The sequence below is a fragment of the Leuresthes tenuis genome, unplaced genomic scaffold (assembly GCF_036924035.1).
Source record: "Leuresthes tenuis unplaced genomic scaffold, fLeuTen1.0.hap1 SCAF_22, whole genome shotgun sequence".
In the NCBI taxonomy this organism is placed as follows: Eukaryota; Metazoa; Chordata; class Actinopteri; order Atheriniformes; family Atherinopsidae; genus Leuresthes; species Leuresthes tenuis.
In genome coordinates, this window is record NW_027325376.1 from 17,373,367 (window position 1) to 17,388,905 (window position 15,539).

At 40.4% G+C, this 15,539-nt stretch overlaps 2 protein-coding genes across 4 annotated transcripts in view; both read left to right on the plus strand.

Annotated features, from left to right (window-relative positions):
* The window catches only part of nhsl2 (NHS-like 2), a 145,933-nt gene extending 136,578 nt beyond the window's left edge, over positions 1 to 9,355 (plus strand). For 2 of the 3 annotated variants that reach the window (XM_072376952.1, XM_072376953.1), the window contains exons 8-10: positions 72 to 381; positions 865 to 982; positions 2,118 to 9,355. In XM_072376952.1, coding sequence (XP_072233053.1) covers positions 72 to 381; positions 865 to 982; positions 2,118 to 2,445 — 756 coding nt within the window. In that variant the 3' untranslated portion in view covers positions 2,446 to 9,355. The remainder of the gene's footprint in view (positions 1 to 71; positions 382 to 864; positions 983 to 2,117) is intronic. The other variant, XR_011909841.1, reaches the window with a different exon arrangement.
* A 3,425-nt stretch (positions 9,356 to 12,780) lies between these two features.
* The window catches only part of arhgap36 (Rho GTPase activating protein 36), a 68,499-nt gene continuing 65,740 nt past the window's right edge, over positions 12,781 to 15,539 (plus strand). The window contains exon 1 of the mRNA XM_072376959.1: positions 12,781 to 12,996. Coding sequence (XP_072233060.1) covers positions 12,979 to 12,996 — 18 coding nt within the window. The 5' untranslated portion in view covers positions 12,781 to 12,978. The remainder of the gene's footprint in view (positions 12,997 to 15,539) is intronic.

The following is a 15,539-nucleotide window of genomic DNA, read 5'->3' on the forward strand; positions in this document are numbered from 1 at the left end:
TGAATACTTGTGCCATTCCATGTTTCCATTCCATGTTTCTCAATTAGTAAAATATTCTAATTTCTACCCAGGTTCCTCCTCCAGTTCCCAAGAAACCAAATGTCCTGCTTCTTCCTACATCGCTCCACTCCTCCACCAATGGCAGCGCAGACCGTCAAATGTCACAGAATGACAGTCCTGTGGGCCTGAGGTCACCAGTAGGAGCATTCCCACCAGATTATATTCCTACTTCCCCGAGTGTTCCAGACATGTCTGAGCAAGATGAGAACCACTTGGGAACAGATGAAGAGAGTTCAAAAGAGTCAATATTGCAGTCATCACTCCAGGATTCCTCTCTCACAGAGCTGGGAGGGAAGATGGCCAGCACTGGTATTGGATCAGGTATGCTTAAACTGGGATCACACGACAGTTGATGGTTAAGATCCTTTTTTGCATCATAAACAATTCAAAATGTTCGAATAATACTTTAATTTAGGACTTACTTGGCATGGCTTGAAAGGTGATTTTAAAAGGTCTGATGTAATTTTATGTTGCGCATCTTTCAATAATGACAATCTGGCTGAGCCTCTGCATTCGAGCGGGCCACTTCCCTGCTAATTTTGATGCCAACTCTTCTGCCAGAAGAGATTCCTCAGGTTTTTTTAAGAAAACCAAAACCAACTGCTCTAAAAATTTTGAAATCAAAATATGGAGCAGTTCACATGTTCCTAATACTGAGGATGACATTGATGATTCCTATCTTGTTGTGACACAATTTTCGAGATTTTAGAATTATGTACAAGCAAAACATTGATGAATATGGCACAAAAAAATGGATGTAATTGTAATTTGCACGTTTTGATCTGATTTCTCTGCCTTGTTCAGATGATTCTGCTGCCAATGAGAAGACTGTTCTCCACATCGCAGAGGAAAGGGATGACGACTTATTGGCCAGCACGCCGACAACACATACCACCGAAGACCTTTTTACCATTATACACAGGTTTGAACACGCACACACGTTTGTCCAAGGCATATTTCCAACATAGAGACTCATAAGACTTGTTATATGAAGCATTTCATCAAAAGGCTGTTGTAAAGTAAATGGTATTACTCATATTACAAAGGCTTTCGGCCAACACTAAGCTCGCCTGGCAGCTTTTTATAACTCAGAGCATGTGATGAAACATCTATTGTCTTACTGAAAAGGTGTGAGGTGGATGGAGTATAAGGTTTCCTAGCAACAGCTACATGTAGAGCAGGTTACTGCATGGCCAAAGACTCCTATTTTAACCTTGTTTCAGAGAGAACTAGTCTCTAAGCAACAAGTGTTCATGATATCACCTTGTGTGGGGATGACAATAGCTTGGAAAGCACAGAAGAAAGGAAGACCGGGAGTCAATGTTTTCATCTCATCCAAGAGAGGATGGAGTTCCTCCTGTAGTTACAAATATTAGTTTTTGTACTCTCCAAAAGCAAAGATGTTGGTGGGAGTGTAAGTCGTCTGCCTTGAGGGGTGAATTTGAAAAAATGATTTCAGTCAGCTTCAAATTAGGATTGTTACACTGTCACTCATTTAGTCAAATAGGAGGGATCCTAGATGCATGACGGACAGCCAGGATGAAACTGCCCCAGTGCAGTGAGGTAAAGGTTTGGAGGTGTGGGCTGGGACCAGAAATCATGGGATGGGGACCCCCTACCTGTCCTCAATGCATACCCTGACATTAGGTCAATTGAATCCTCTTGAGTGTGGTCATTTTGTGAATAGTGAAGCCTAAGATGGTTGTCTGACTGCGGAAAGCCTGTCTCACAAGTTGGCAGTCCAACACCACCAGAACAGGACCGAGCTGAAGAGATCTTCAGTCATACATCCAGGATCCAGCAAGCAAACTTTGCTGCTTAATGTCCAATGTCAAGACTTTTATGTGCCTTTATCTAACACCCAGTACAAGCACATTGAATCGTGAAAATTAAGAAAAGGGAATATTGTGGTTCTGGCGGTTGTGTGCCATCCCTTGTGGTTGCCCTATCAGTATAGCGGTGTTGCAAATTTGCAGCTATTGTGACAGCCCTACTTTGAATATTTAGATGTATATTTTACCTCTTTTCTGCTCTAATTGTCCTGTCTCCTCTTTCAGGTCAAAGCGAAAGGTTCTGGGGCGTAAGGAGCCATCTGACTCCTTCGGCAGCCGCCAGAGCCTGGTGTCACCGGTGAAGCACAGCACCAGCGGGAGCGACATTCGAAATTTAACCTTGGGCAGCAGCCAGCGATCGAGCTCCCGCAATGAGAATTTCATGGCCCTGCTTCAGAAGAAAGGCAGCAAGTCTTCCAGCGGAGGAACCAGGGTCTCTGCCATGGAGCTTTTGAAGAGCACAAATCCTCTGGCGCGACGTGTCACCGAGTTTTCAGCGACTGCTGAGGGAAGAGAGGCACCATCTGGGAGTGACAAACCCAATGATCAGTGAACGGAAGTATCAGTCACGGATGGTAACCAGGTCTGTTTACTGTTGACAAAGCTACCAATCAATTCTACAATCTGCCACCCACTGAGGATGGAGCCACCCGACTTTAATGTCCAGCTGGATCGCTCCAACCACTGATTGACCATTTGCACTGTCCAATCACATTGGAGCTCATATTTGGGCAAAATGGTCCTTCCCAGTGTTGGAGCGCTACGGTTTCCAGTTAAATCTGCCCCTCAAGACATCAGTGGAGAGAAAAGATATATATTCAATGAAAAGGGAAAGTTTCGATGTCCACTTTCTTCACTTGGAACAAATTCAGTGTGGAGGTTGGATGGCTAGATGGATGAGTGGAGATGACACTGGGAATGTAAAGATATGCGGTGGATATCTTCACCTTGGCATCGGGATAAAGACAAGTAAAGTCCATGGTAAATATATCTGAAATATATCTGACACAGAGAGTCAGGAATGGATTATTTCATGAATTCAGTGGAACAAAATCTGCAAGATATGAGACGTTCACAGACCATCCATGATTCAGTAGCACTACAGTTCTGACAACTGTAGCCCTATGAGAACTGAAGGGTTGATGTTATAAATGCGGAGGGAAATACGTTCAAACCGTGGACCTCCCAACAACATCTTTTCTCTGTGGTAAATGCAGTACCATAGCAGCCCTGCAGTTTTCAGCAGAAAAGTGCAGGATTTACCAAGAAAAAACTGAATTGGGGCTTTTTGCCACCAAAGATGAGGCATGAGCATGTCACATTCTGTTGCTCGTGCTGTGAACATATACGTGGACCTTCACAAAGCATTCCACAGAGGCAGCAAGCAAATGAACGATACTTTGGAACGCAAGCACTTTTCTTTTCTTTGGCCTCGGAGGTTGTTTACATGGCACAATCTCTCCGCCGCTGCATTTTATCCCATCAATCATTATCTTTTCAAATTTTCTTAAGATATCGATTTGCTCATATTTTTTATCATACATGCTCGATGGCCACACTTACTGTCCATGTTTAATGGGATCATACTGTATTTATCGTGTACAAAGATAAATGTAAAGCATCTATCAACGAAGTTCAGACACAAAGACTTAAAACAAAGTGTACAAACAAGTAAGACGCTCAGACTAGAAACTGTCCAAATGATGAAGGGAAAACACACACTTCAACAAATGCACAGACTGATGAATCGTGCCATGGAAGACATACAGAAAAGGCCAGTCTACACAAGGGTGTGTTCTTACACGTGTGTGTGCAGACGAAATCAGGCCTGTTGAGTTTCTGTACGGAGAGTATGAAGCGGGCCTGGTTATTGAACAGGGTTTTTGTTCATTTTTGGTCTCTGGTGTTGGGACCAAAAGACTGTTAAAACCTTCAAACAGACCACAGGGGACCTATCGGTGTGTGTATGTGTGTGTATAGATGGGAGTGCCAAGAAGAAAGTGGGAGAAAAAGAGCAAATACATGGAGAAAGAGTGCATAAATGCGTGCCTGATTTTGTGTATGTCATTTTTTATGCTTCCTCACAACTGGTCATACATATTTCTGTGTAATAATGTGTGTGTGTGTTTGCATTACCACCCCTAATGTCCCTTTTTCTTGGGCATAGGATTAGAAAGGCCTAAGCTAAGTCCCAGTATGCAGCTATCTTGGAAACTCAAGGCAGATTTATTTTTCTTTAGCAAGACCTAGAATGACCTATTATTAACCAGCTTCACATGTGCAGGGTTTCGTGACAGCAACCTGGTAACTCAGTTTAAAGTGATATGACCAAAGGAAGTGTGATGCTTGTGTAATACTCGTGCCACCTTTGGTATAAAAGAGTTTGCCTATAGACGTTGCCTTTTCTTGATATCAGATTGGCAACTTATTTCCCTTTCTTGTATTGCCTCCCTTACAGATTGGTTCTGTGGGTCAAATCTGTCCAAACTAATTACGACAGACCAACATATCCATCTGAATTTAAATGTGATTTTGTAAAGTCCTTACAGATATGTAGCCATACGAATATATTTTGTTTTTGGAGGGTGTACGGGATGAGGCGGTTTTGAGCAAAAGCTAATGTTGATTCTCTTTGTGTAGGTGAGTAGTCATGCCTTAGGAGTGCCATCCAATGAATGAGCACTGCCAGTTTAAAATATCAGTGTTGGAGTATACAGCTTGACAACTGTGTTGGTCCTGCCCATTTAGCCTCTTGTCCGATTGTGTTATTGTGTAATATTGGTTTTCCTATGGGGCTCATTGTACCAATTGCGTCTCAGCTAAGAAGCTGCTGTTTCATGACATGGTGACATCACACAAAATCGTGTAACCAAGTGGAGTGGACAGATTCCAGGATTTGGACCCATCAGTCACCCTTAATCCTTACGTCTAAAGGATTATGTAATCCTTAAAATTCGGGAACCAAAAAGATTCCAGAACAAGAAGGTTCTGGAACTTGAAGGATTTCCTGGACCAAAGACATTCCTCATCCTAAATTATTCCAAAACCTAAAAGAGTCCAGGACCAAAGCAATTCCAGAACCTAGGCGATTGCAGAGCCAAATCGGTTCGTGGAATCAGTACCATTTGGGAATCAATGGATTATGGATGGATGAGAGTTCTAGAGCCCCAAGGACTCTGGAATATCTGTCAGAGATTGTAATTGTAGACCGACGGAATCTCGTGAGGACACTGAACCTCTCTCTGATGAGCTGTGATGTGGTTGAAAATGAGGTTCCCCCTTCATCTGTCCGCCCGCACTGTTGCAAAGTGACAGAAAGCAGGTTCTGTTTGTATTGCCCTTCTCCTCGCATGTTTAAAGCAGGTTCTGTTTGTATTGCCCTTCTCCTCGCATGTTTTCACTCTCTGTCCCGCTCGTCGCAGAGAGGCGGTGACGGTCTGCGTCACCCACCTCTCCACCACTCCCTCTTCTCCCCTTTTCATCACTGCTGGAGCACGCTCATCCGTATCTCTTTCCCTCTGCTTTAACCTCTCGTCTGGCACGCAGCACAATCTCTTTCTCGCCCTCTTTACCACATCCCCGTTCTCTTGCTTGTAGCATCACCTATCTTTACCTCTCTCTCGTTCTCTCTCTTCTTGCTCTCCTCCTCCCTCAACAGTCTCTCTCTTCCCTTTTTCCCTCACCTCCTTCTCCTCTCCACCTCTCTCTGCATTCAGTCTATGCATCTGAGCTCAGCAGAACACACGACACCGGATGAATGTTAATGAAAGGACTGTTAAGAAAATAGATGTTCTTAGTTTGAGAGTGCAAAAAAAAAAACATTTTCTATCAGCTCTTATGTGAGGCTTTCTTCTTATTTTTATATTTTTCTTTAGTATCCAAGTAACATGAAATTACCATGAATGAATGAATATATGAATGGATGGACAAGAGATGTGTTTTGCTTAAAGAACTTTGACTTTTCGACCGTAAACGAAGCTCCCCGTGGTCTTGGAACATCAGTTCTGGATCACTGTGTGGACAGTCTGACTAGCAGTGGCTCGGCTCTATCACCTGACTTATCCCCTGCATGGACGGACTGTGTACATTTTGGACAAAACCTTTCATCTCCTGACTCCTAATTGGAAAACTATCTCCTGGTGCTACTGAGTCGGAGCTCCACCGTGTGGATGGAAAAGGAGGAACCACACATACAGTAACGACAGAGCAGTGAAAACTAAAAAACATACAACCCATTCACTCATCTTTCTTCCCAACAGCAGTCCTTCAGGTACTCCATCATCCTGAAATAAGGATTTACAAATTGCATAAATTATCACAGTTACCAACGACTAGTCAAGTGACACTTTTAAATATTTAGTGAATGAAAAGATAAACCTATGAAACTCTGTGTTTGTTTGCCTTGTATACTGAATTATGGGCTTGTTGCTGCCATGCCTACTGTGTTCTTTTTCTTTTTACATTTTATTATTTCAGCTGCCTTGGTAGTGCACACACAAATATCGGGCCAAAAAACAGAGTACTGCAGGTGTAAAAGGGGAAGCACGTACGTTTAGTCTGACAAATATATGCCCAAATCTGCATTTATATGAAGGTATGTAGTTATTTCCCCTAAGATCAACACCCCTCAGATAGGTCACGGAGATGGTGAAATGATCCAAGGAAATTAATGTTTGGTTCTGTTCAAACACAGCAGAGATGGGAGACAACTCGAGTGCAGTGTCAGGAGCTAAATTATGTGCTCTTTCTTGACAATGTGGTGTGTGGAGAAGACGCACACATTCATCTAAAATGTGGGAAAAGGTTTGGCTCTCATCTCTAGCGTGTATTGCGGCTCAGCAATCCACCATGTTTTTTTTACGTGTTTTTACACTATGTCGACAGATGGCAGAATCTTGTGAAACGGGAAGCTCGGAGAGGTACAAACAAGCAAAAGCATATGGCTGCACTGGTAGAAAGGGTGCTATTTGCTATGCAGGGAAGTTGTCATTTAATATAAACAAGAAGAGTTTGCCAAGAATTTCTCATAGGAAGAGCTGCTTCAAAGGCAGAGACAGTGTCACTGAGTTAACCATCAAAGTGTGCAGCTACAGAACCTGCTGGTACATTACTGCCAACACAGCCACATTTCTGTTTTTTTTCCCCTTACAAAAGACATTTAATAACAGATTTGACAGAAGGAAACAATATTTTCAGCACAACACAAGAAAGTCTCAACCACCAGAACGCCAAGCTGTCTCTGCCTTCAAAGCTGCTCTACCTCCAAGAGAGGGTTGTAAAACTAAATCATCAATCACTAAAACGAGAGCTTACAAGAAGAGTTTATTGAACATTTAGCCTATCACTTCTACGGGAGAAGTGCTGGAGGGAACAGAGTAATAAGGGGAAGGTTGGATTCTGGTGAACGTGGGAATTAGCGTGCTGACGTTTGCACGCTTTCCATCAGCTCCTCTCCTCCTGGGTCTCAGCTGTTAGGTGATTCAGAGGAAGAATAATGGTTAACAACCTTTTCTTCTTTGACTTTTTTGTTTGCTTTTTCTATGATCTCTCATACCTTTGTGAGAATGTACCGTAATAGCTCCCAACAGTAATTAATTTGGTCTCATCTTAAAGCTGGCCTCTTTACAGGTACCGATTTACAAATTTTACCAAGAATCATGGCAAAGAGCATTGCAGAAAAGCTCAAAATTAAGGTGGCGATAAAGCAAACATTCGGTTTTATTAATAAGTAGAACAAATTTTAGGCCAGCTCACACTAATTAAACATCTCTTCCAAAGCATAGTCAGCAGCATCCCAACACATGCAAAGGAGTGGCAATAAAATGAGTCTAAAGCAAAGGCTTATCATACAACTTTGTGGAGAAATCTTCCACAACAAGCACAAACACTTTAAACCACTTCAGTAGAGGTGTTACAGTGTGAGGTTGAAGAGAACCCACATGTAGGACACAAGAAGTGGACAGTAAGTCAACTTTAGAAATTAATGGGGTGGCATGTGCAGGGAAGAACCAAGACAGTCCATACAGAAAACTGAAATCCAGTCAGCTAGCAAGTGATAAGAATTATGAACATGGTAATCAAAGGAAATCCAGGCAGAATACATGGTGAGGGAAACTAACGACAAATTCAGGGCAGGCGTGTAGCAATCAGTAAACTAAGACCAGATAACAACAATGACAGGAAGTAAAACTGCACCGAATCCACAACGGAACTTGGTCTACAAAAAAACTTAGAGAAAAAATAAACAGGAGGTAAGGCAATTAACGTGCAAGCAATAAACTGAAACGAAAATTAAACTAGACCAAAACATTAGATACTAAGAAACCAAAAGACAAAGTCAGAGCCTGAACACAAAAACCCAAAGATGTTTTGGGATTACTTCCACCAGACTTTACTTTGATCTATTGATTCTTGATCTACAATTAAATGCCTTTCAAATTTATAAGTGCAAATTACTGACTCACTTTATGATATCCGGTTCGTTGTACAGTTGATCTTCTGAATTATGAATTATAAAGCTATAAAACGGTTCAATTTCTTATCCTAAAGCATAGCAAACTGCAGGTTCAAGAACTCTTATTTGGAACAGCAGCTCTGAAAAGCTTGTAATCGCTCTCATTCTTCGTTTGCTAGTTGCGATATAGAGTTGAAGATGCTGGTTTTCACACACCAGGGGCTGCGATAGTAAGGAGTTGAAATAAAATGTTTATGATCACTGGTAAGATGCCTTCTACTCAGCTGAAACCGACAGGCCATCAACAAATGATGCTTCGGATCAGGTATACTGACGTTTTCTGGTGTGTTGAAAATTGATTAAATGAAGCAAAAAGTATTGCTTGACTCAAATGTGACAGTACCAGAGGGTTTCGGGTTGCAAATTCACACACAGGCCTGGTTCAGGTGTGTCCGCATAGAGCAGCTATCGTCAACAGTTTTAGACTTCAATAGACAATAAATAAAGAGTTTTAAGAGAAAGTGAAAGACTGTGAAAAAGTCACGATAAAGGGTTGTGGCTGTCGATTTGGGCCCATAACTTCCTTGTTTCAGGAGCGCCACATGAGTGAGGCTTAGCTTGGATTGGACATCCTGCCCATCACTGGTAAACCCCACCCCTTTGCTACTCCAAGCAAAGTAGAACAAACACACCCAATACCTAGTTTAAACCCCATCGCTGTTGCTGTGCAGGCAGCTTATAAAGATACAGATGTTAATTAGAGAGACATAGAGAGACAGACAGAGTTATTGGAATTATTCTATTTTTGTTATTCCTTATTGAAAAAAAAGACATATTTAAAGGAATATTCCGTGTATGTATTGAATATCCTCTGTTTTCCTGACCTATCCGATGGTGTGATATATAGCTGCGAGGTAGTGTCTCAGAGACACTTTCCTATGCAGCTTTGCAATGCCAATGTGATGAAATTATTATATCATTATAAATAAATTATTTTTCTTGTTTAAAACCTCGATGTTTGGTTTTTGTGCTCTCACTTCTTCTCTGCCAGTTTTCAAGGTTACACATTCAATGCAACCTGGGGAACCACCTGTGTTGTTCATCTGTTTCTTTCCAAACTACACAGCACCTTAAATGTTGAAATTACTATGAATTTAAATACAGGAGCAGAGTGTGGTTTGCATTCCCACACAATACATTTGCACATAACATATCACAGTTATGTCCACACAGCAGTCTTTCTACTTTTGGCCATGCATTGTTTATTAGTAGTCTAAAACATATCAAGGGTTAGTTTAGTTTTGACTGCATGAAGCCTAAAAGAGAGTGAGCTGAAGCTAATTTGACCTATTGATGACAATGAAAACTCAAAAGCTTACGAAAACACCATATTTGTAATCTATAAAGCAGGGTTGTGGTAGGTCATTCCCTTTTTGTGTAAATGTAGAATGGTTTTCAGCCTCGGGTGAGTCTTAGCTTTTATCTGTGTTTGCATTAAGATGGTGAAAGGTGTTAGAGCTGCAGGGATATCATAATTTGCTCATCTTCTTCCCCCCAAGGCACACTCATCTAAATACCTGCCTTACATTACTTTTTGTGTGTAGTACATTCAATCTGAACTTCATTTATTTAAGATCAGGGAGACAGCAGGTCAGTGTTATTTAATTTCCTCATAAGTGTAAGAGTGTCCCCACAAGTGCAAATATTTGTGTATGGACTTCTGTGTGCCATCGGGGGTGTTTAACATTGATGACATCTCAGTTAATAACATCTGTCCTATTTATACACACACACATACACTTCCTCAGCTGCTTCCTCAGGACATTCATTCATTTTGTACAGTTTAGAGCAAACCCTAACCCTAACTTGGACCCCAGAAATAATGTTGTGTTTAATTAGTTCCAGTCTTTGAGTCCCACAAGGACTACTGGTCATAACAAGGTCGGTGATTATATTGAAACAAGTCCTCACTGGAGCTGAATGCCTAACTACAACCCAGTTGTTCATTCCAACTAATCCTCAAAAATCCTACAAGTATAGTGGGCTACATGTTTTTGGACCTTATGAATACATAATACCAAATAGAAAAGCACAAACACACACATACATTAGTGCCATTGTTTCTGTGCTTCTGGTGTCTGGAGTCATCTAGTGGGTGAATAATGTCAGCACAGCTTTGATAGATAGTGTTGGCGTGTGCAAGTCCTTCCACGTTGATAACAAAATTACTGGCACTACTGCAGATATTATGCAGATTTATATGCTGACTATATATAAAAAAGCTTTACCTCAGAGGCAGCCATCAATCGAAAAGGCAATAGTTCTGTATTTCTATGCAGTTCATGACAAAAGAACAACAATGACACCGGATGGGCCTCTGGGTCAATGACACAAGAGACCTCTACTGAGGGTCTGGACCTCTAGGGCACACTTGAAACAAACATGGTAAAATTGATAAACTACATAAACACAACCAGTTTTTTTCTCCTCAGTCTCCTGACAGATTTGTAATCTAATCAACATTTGTCGAGTCAGCAGTCCTAATCCTACACGTCATAATCTTATCCCATCATTCAGACAAAGCATTGTTGTAATTTTTGATGAATTCAATTTTTTTTCAATTCACACAGCAAAATAATAACATTTATAGCACAATGTTGGTATATGGTGACAATAAGTTTAATCACATGTACAGTGGGACTTCATCCGCCAATGACTTCCAAAGAAAGTTCACTGTTAAACATTTGGAATTTGTTGTTTTAAGATGTTCAATTGTTTCTGAGTCTGAATATATCATTGGCCGCACAGCAGTTGCAATTCACCAACAGATCCATTCACTGCAACCAGGACACAGGCAGAGATAAAAGCAGAGGTCTATGACGGTGTTTTCTGTAACCCGCTTTTCCCCTCATTACCAACTAAAAGAACAGCCTTCTCCCCACCTCTGGAGGATGCACACTTGGAACACACATAGTGAAATTCAAAAACTATTTAAACATAACTGGGATTTGAATTTTGCTCCTACAATGTGGGTCATGAGATTTTGATATTTAGAGTTGGTCAACGTGGGTGTTAGTATTTGTTGTGCTCGTGTTATGAGGAGAGTAAATCACTGACATTTAATGGTCAAGTTAGCGATAGCAACCACTTCAAAAGCTGTCAATATATAATCTGGCAACAGATTGTGTCTGTATCAGTGGGTTAAAATGGCCTGCTGAAGACAAAACTAGCAACATCTGAGTCACTCTGAAAACCTTTGTTAATTATCTGAAATTCGGTCAAACATCCGGCAAAAAGGCACTTCAGTATTCATTCTTGTTTTCTGCCCTCACCTGTCCCAATGTTGTTTGTCACGTTTTTCGCTTTTTATATGAAGCTGATTCACCTGTTCCTAAATGACATAAGTGTGATCAACACGTCGTCAAAAGTCGATGCACTATGAATGGTACTCTTCTTTTACATGCATTCTATGATGGTAATGTGGTAATTCTCCAGTGTAAAAAAACTGGTTGTGCAAAAAGATTTTACTTTAATCCATAAGGTATACTGTTTTTGCACTCACTTTCTTATGTCGTACTCCTCACTTCTTAATCTTATTCCTAAACCATCATAATTGTTTGTAAATAGATTTAAACTGTTCATTTTCATTCTGTACCTGCATGACATCTGTTGTAGGTATGCTTCATCTGTATTTTCACACCTTTAGCTATTTGTGAAGAACACACTCCTGCACAGTTATATTGTTAGCTTTGTATTGTTATCTCAATGAGGACATACATTGAAATCATAATACATTCCTCACCCCCTCACTGTCACCTGAACTATCATATGTCAGTGTCTTGACCTGAACACTGTGTGGACCAAAATGTCCTCAGTCCCACAGTCTGAAACTCAAGATGGTCCTCATAAAGACACACTAACAGGTACACACACACACACACACACACACACACAGGGTAAAGCTTTCTAATCAGGGCCAAACTAACAAGCACCATTCTTCCTGTTTCTGACAGCAGAGAGCATGCCACGCTATCTTTAACACTAGCACCCACACACACATCTGCTGACACAGGAAGAACTGACAGCAATCTGAAATCAACATAGTTACAGAAAGACTCACTCCTCCTGCCCATACTTTACTAATTAATTACTCATTTCCACACAGCCTTAGTATTTTAAAACAAAGACGATATGATTACAGATAATGAGATATATAGTAATAAAGTAAAGATAGAGGAATGCAGAAGAGGGAAAAGAAAAAGAGAGGAACAATAAAGATGGAGGGGGGATTAGATTGTTCTGGTAAGGGAGTAGAAAGAAGAGGAAGTAGAACTGAAATACGTAAAGGGAGGGACGTGGGACTAAAGTCATGTGGGGAGGAGGAGGGGAGAAAAAAAAGGGGGGGGGGGGGGGTAATGTCAAGTGCAGGAGGGAAGAGAGAGAGCAGCAACAACATTAGAAGTAAGGGGAGAAAGAGCCACAGAGGAGGAAAATGTCTTTATTTTGGAGTACCTGCACCTGAACCCCCACTCCAAACACACACACTCACACCCACTGTGAGTGTGGGGACCAACAGCATTCGTATTCACTCTTCCAGCTGTGGACACATGAGATCGACCTCTGCGAGAAGACATGCATTTCTACTATGTGGTGGGTAAAGTACAGCTTTCTGTCTTTGTGTGTTCATGTGTGTTTCTCCTACATCTCAATGTCACTTCTGGAATGTTTCTCAGGTAATAGTGAGAAAAAATACAATTACAGAACATTTGTTTCCTGTTTTAAGAAGATTGGATTTTTTTTTTTTTGGTGCAAACAGCTGCTATATTAACTTTTTTAACATCTGCACTGGCTTGGAAAGACTCCAAATGAAAGATTAAAAGGTTATATGAATCTTAATAGGCATATTTCTCATACTCTTGAGTTTAGTTTAGTGTAGTCTTACTGCAGTTATGTGAAAAAGTTTTAAAATACTTAGTTTTACATATAAGGATGTATTAAAAAACTCATGACATATGAGACAGGTTTTATCTATCTGACTGAGGCGCAATGCAGAAACAGTGTGTGTAAAGTGTAAAGTGTAAAGCTGTCTTTTGCATCTTTACTTGAGTTCCGTTAGGGTTGCAGGATTCTGTTTATGTACAGCTCTCTTGATGTTCCACCACAGCATTTTGATGAGTTTGAGATCTTGACAAAGAATATGTGATGTAACAGTCATTTTTTTTGTAATTTCATGTTTAATTTCACTCCATGTACAATGACAATATGACGCCCTGCTCTGTATCATATCCTAACCTTTAGGCATTCTATTTTAAAAGCATAAAATGACATATTAAAAGCTTAATATGTGTAGAAATGACATGTGGACTGGTCGGTGTCACGTTATTTACAAGCATCAGAAAGTGTTGGACTTTGACTGCCGTTGCCACATCTTGATTCCCTCTGCAGACATTCTGTTGTAAATTTGCTGCTGTGCTTGGGATTACTGTCCAAGTGAATGACCCGATTTGAGCCAAGCTTTAGTTGCTACACAGGTGGCCTCGCATTTGACTCTTCCTTTGTGGTCGACAAAGGAGTTTGTGGTCGACCTTAATGAGAAAAAGGTGCCCTGGTCTTGTGGCTGCAAAACAAGCTTAAGTCACTATCCCTCCACCACTCTGCTTGCCAGTTGGTGTTTGGTGCTGTAAACGCCTAATGCCTGCCATGTTCTTATTAGAGAGACGAGGCTTTCTTCTGCAACCCTTCTAAACAAGCCATACTTGTTCAGTCTTTTTTTAATTGTAATGTCATGAACTTATAAAACATTTTAACATGCTAACTGAAGCATGTAGGGTCGGTGATGTAGCCCCTGGGTCTTTATCTTTGAATCTTTCTCACCGCAGAATGATTTATTATGTTGTTTGGATGTGGTCTTATAACCTCTCCCAGGTTGATAAGTAGCAACAATTGCCTCTCTAAGATCACTGCTGATGTCTTTCCTCCTTGGCTTTGTGTCACACTTGAATTTTCCAGACTTTTTATAGCAGCAATAATGATCAGTTAATGAAGGCACATCTGATTAGCAGCACGTGGCTCCTACTTCATGTGGAAGCAGTAGGGGCAGACTTGTTATTTAAGAAAATGCCTCCACATTTTTACTTGTGTTAAATCAGTAATGGCAGGGTGTAATATGTTGTTGTTGTTCATCTGGTTGTGTTTACCTAATTTTAAGACCTGATGTGGTCCAGATTATTTTCATTGTGCCTTTATACATACAACCATAGAATTAAAAGAGGGTGGACTGTCTTTATTACAGTGTTGCATCTTTCTTTTTGACAGATGCTTTTGTTGCACGGCCATCAAGCCCAACCTATTTCCCAGCAATCCCAAGTCCTCAATATTCATTCCTGTTGATTCAAAAAGTCAAACCACTTCTTTCTTGGCCTGAAAATGTTAAAATTATTCATTCTTCCTCTTTTAATTACATAGTTTTGGTTAAAATAATTATCATTTAATAGCAGCAGTCCCAAAAAAAACAGAAATAAAATCTTTTGTGTCCACTAAACTTGTGGAAAAAAGGCTATATATTCTAGAACGTGTAAAAGAGAAGTAACAGCTCCATGCAAATGGAAAAAAGTGATGTGTTTATTTCAATGATACTTCTGCTTAGACACACACACACACACACACAAATATATATAGTCCTTTTCTTCATGGAAGCCTCAAGCAAAGAAACAGATTGAGAACAACAGCAAAGGAAAATAAGAATAAAGTAGAGATACATTCCCGTTACTCCTTATTCTTTTAAAATTATAACAAGTAGTGCATGCATCACGTAAAAATCCCTTGTTAATTTTTAGCCATATAAACTGCAGATATGTAACACCGCGTCCACTCGGCAGCCTGTTAAATCTCACTATAATGTAGGCTGATGTGTAATAATAATTAATGACACAGCCACATGTTTTATCTACATGGAACTTGATAGCGGCAGAGCACAATCAGATTAAAAATCACTTTGTAGCTGCATTCATCACCATCTTTGAAGTTAATCATTCAGATGACTAATGCCAATAAAAATAAAAAAAACTGGTCAACTGTGCCCTTCCCCTCAGCTTTACTTTATGTTTTAGTGTGTTTCAGGCCAATGCTGAAGTCACAACTCAATCGTACCTTCAAATTGTACATTTCGAAGGTTTTGCCAGGAAAAATAACTA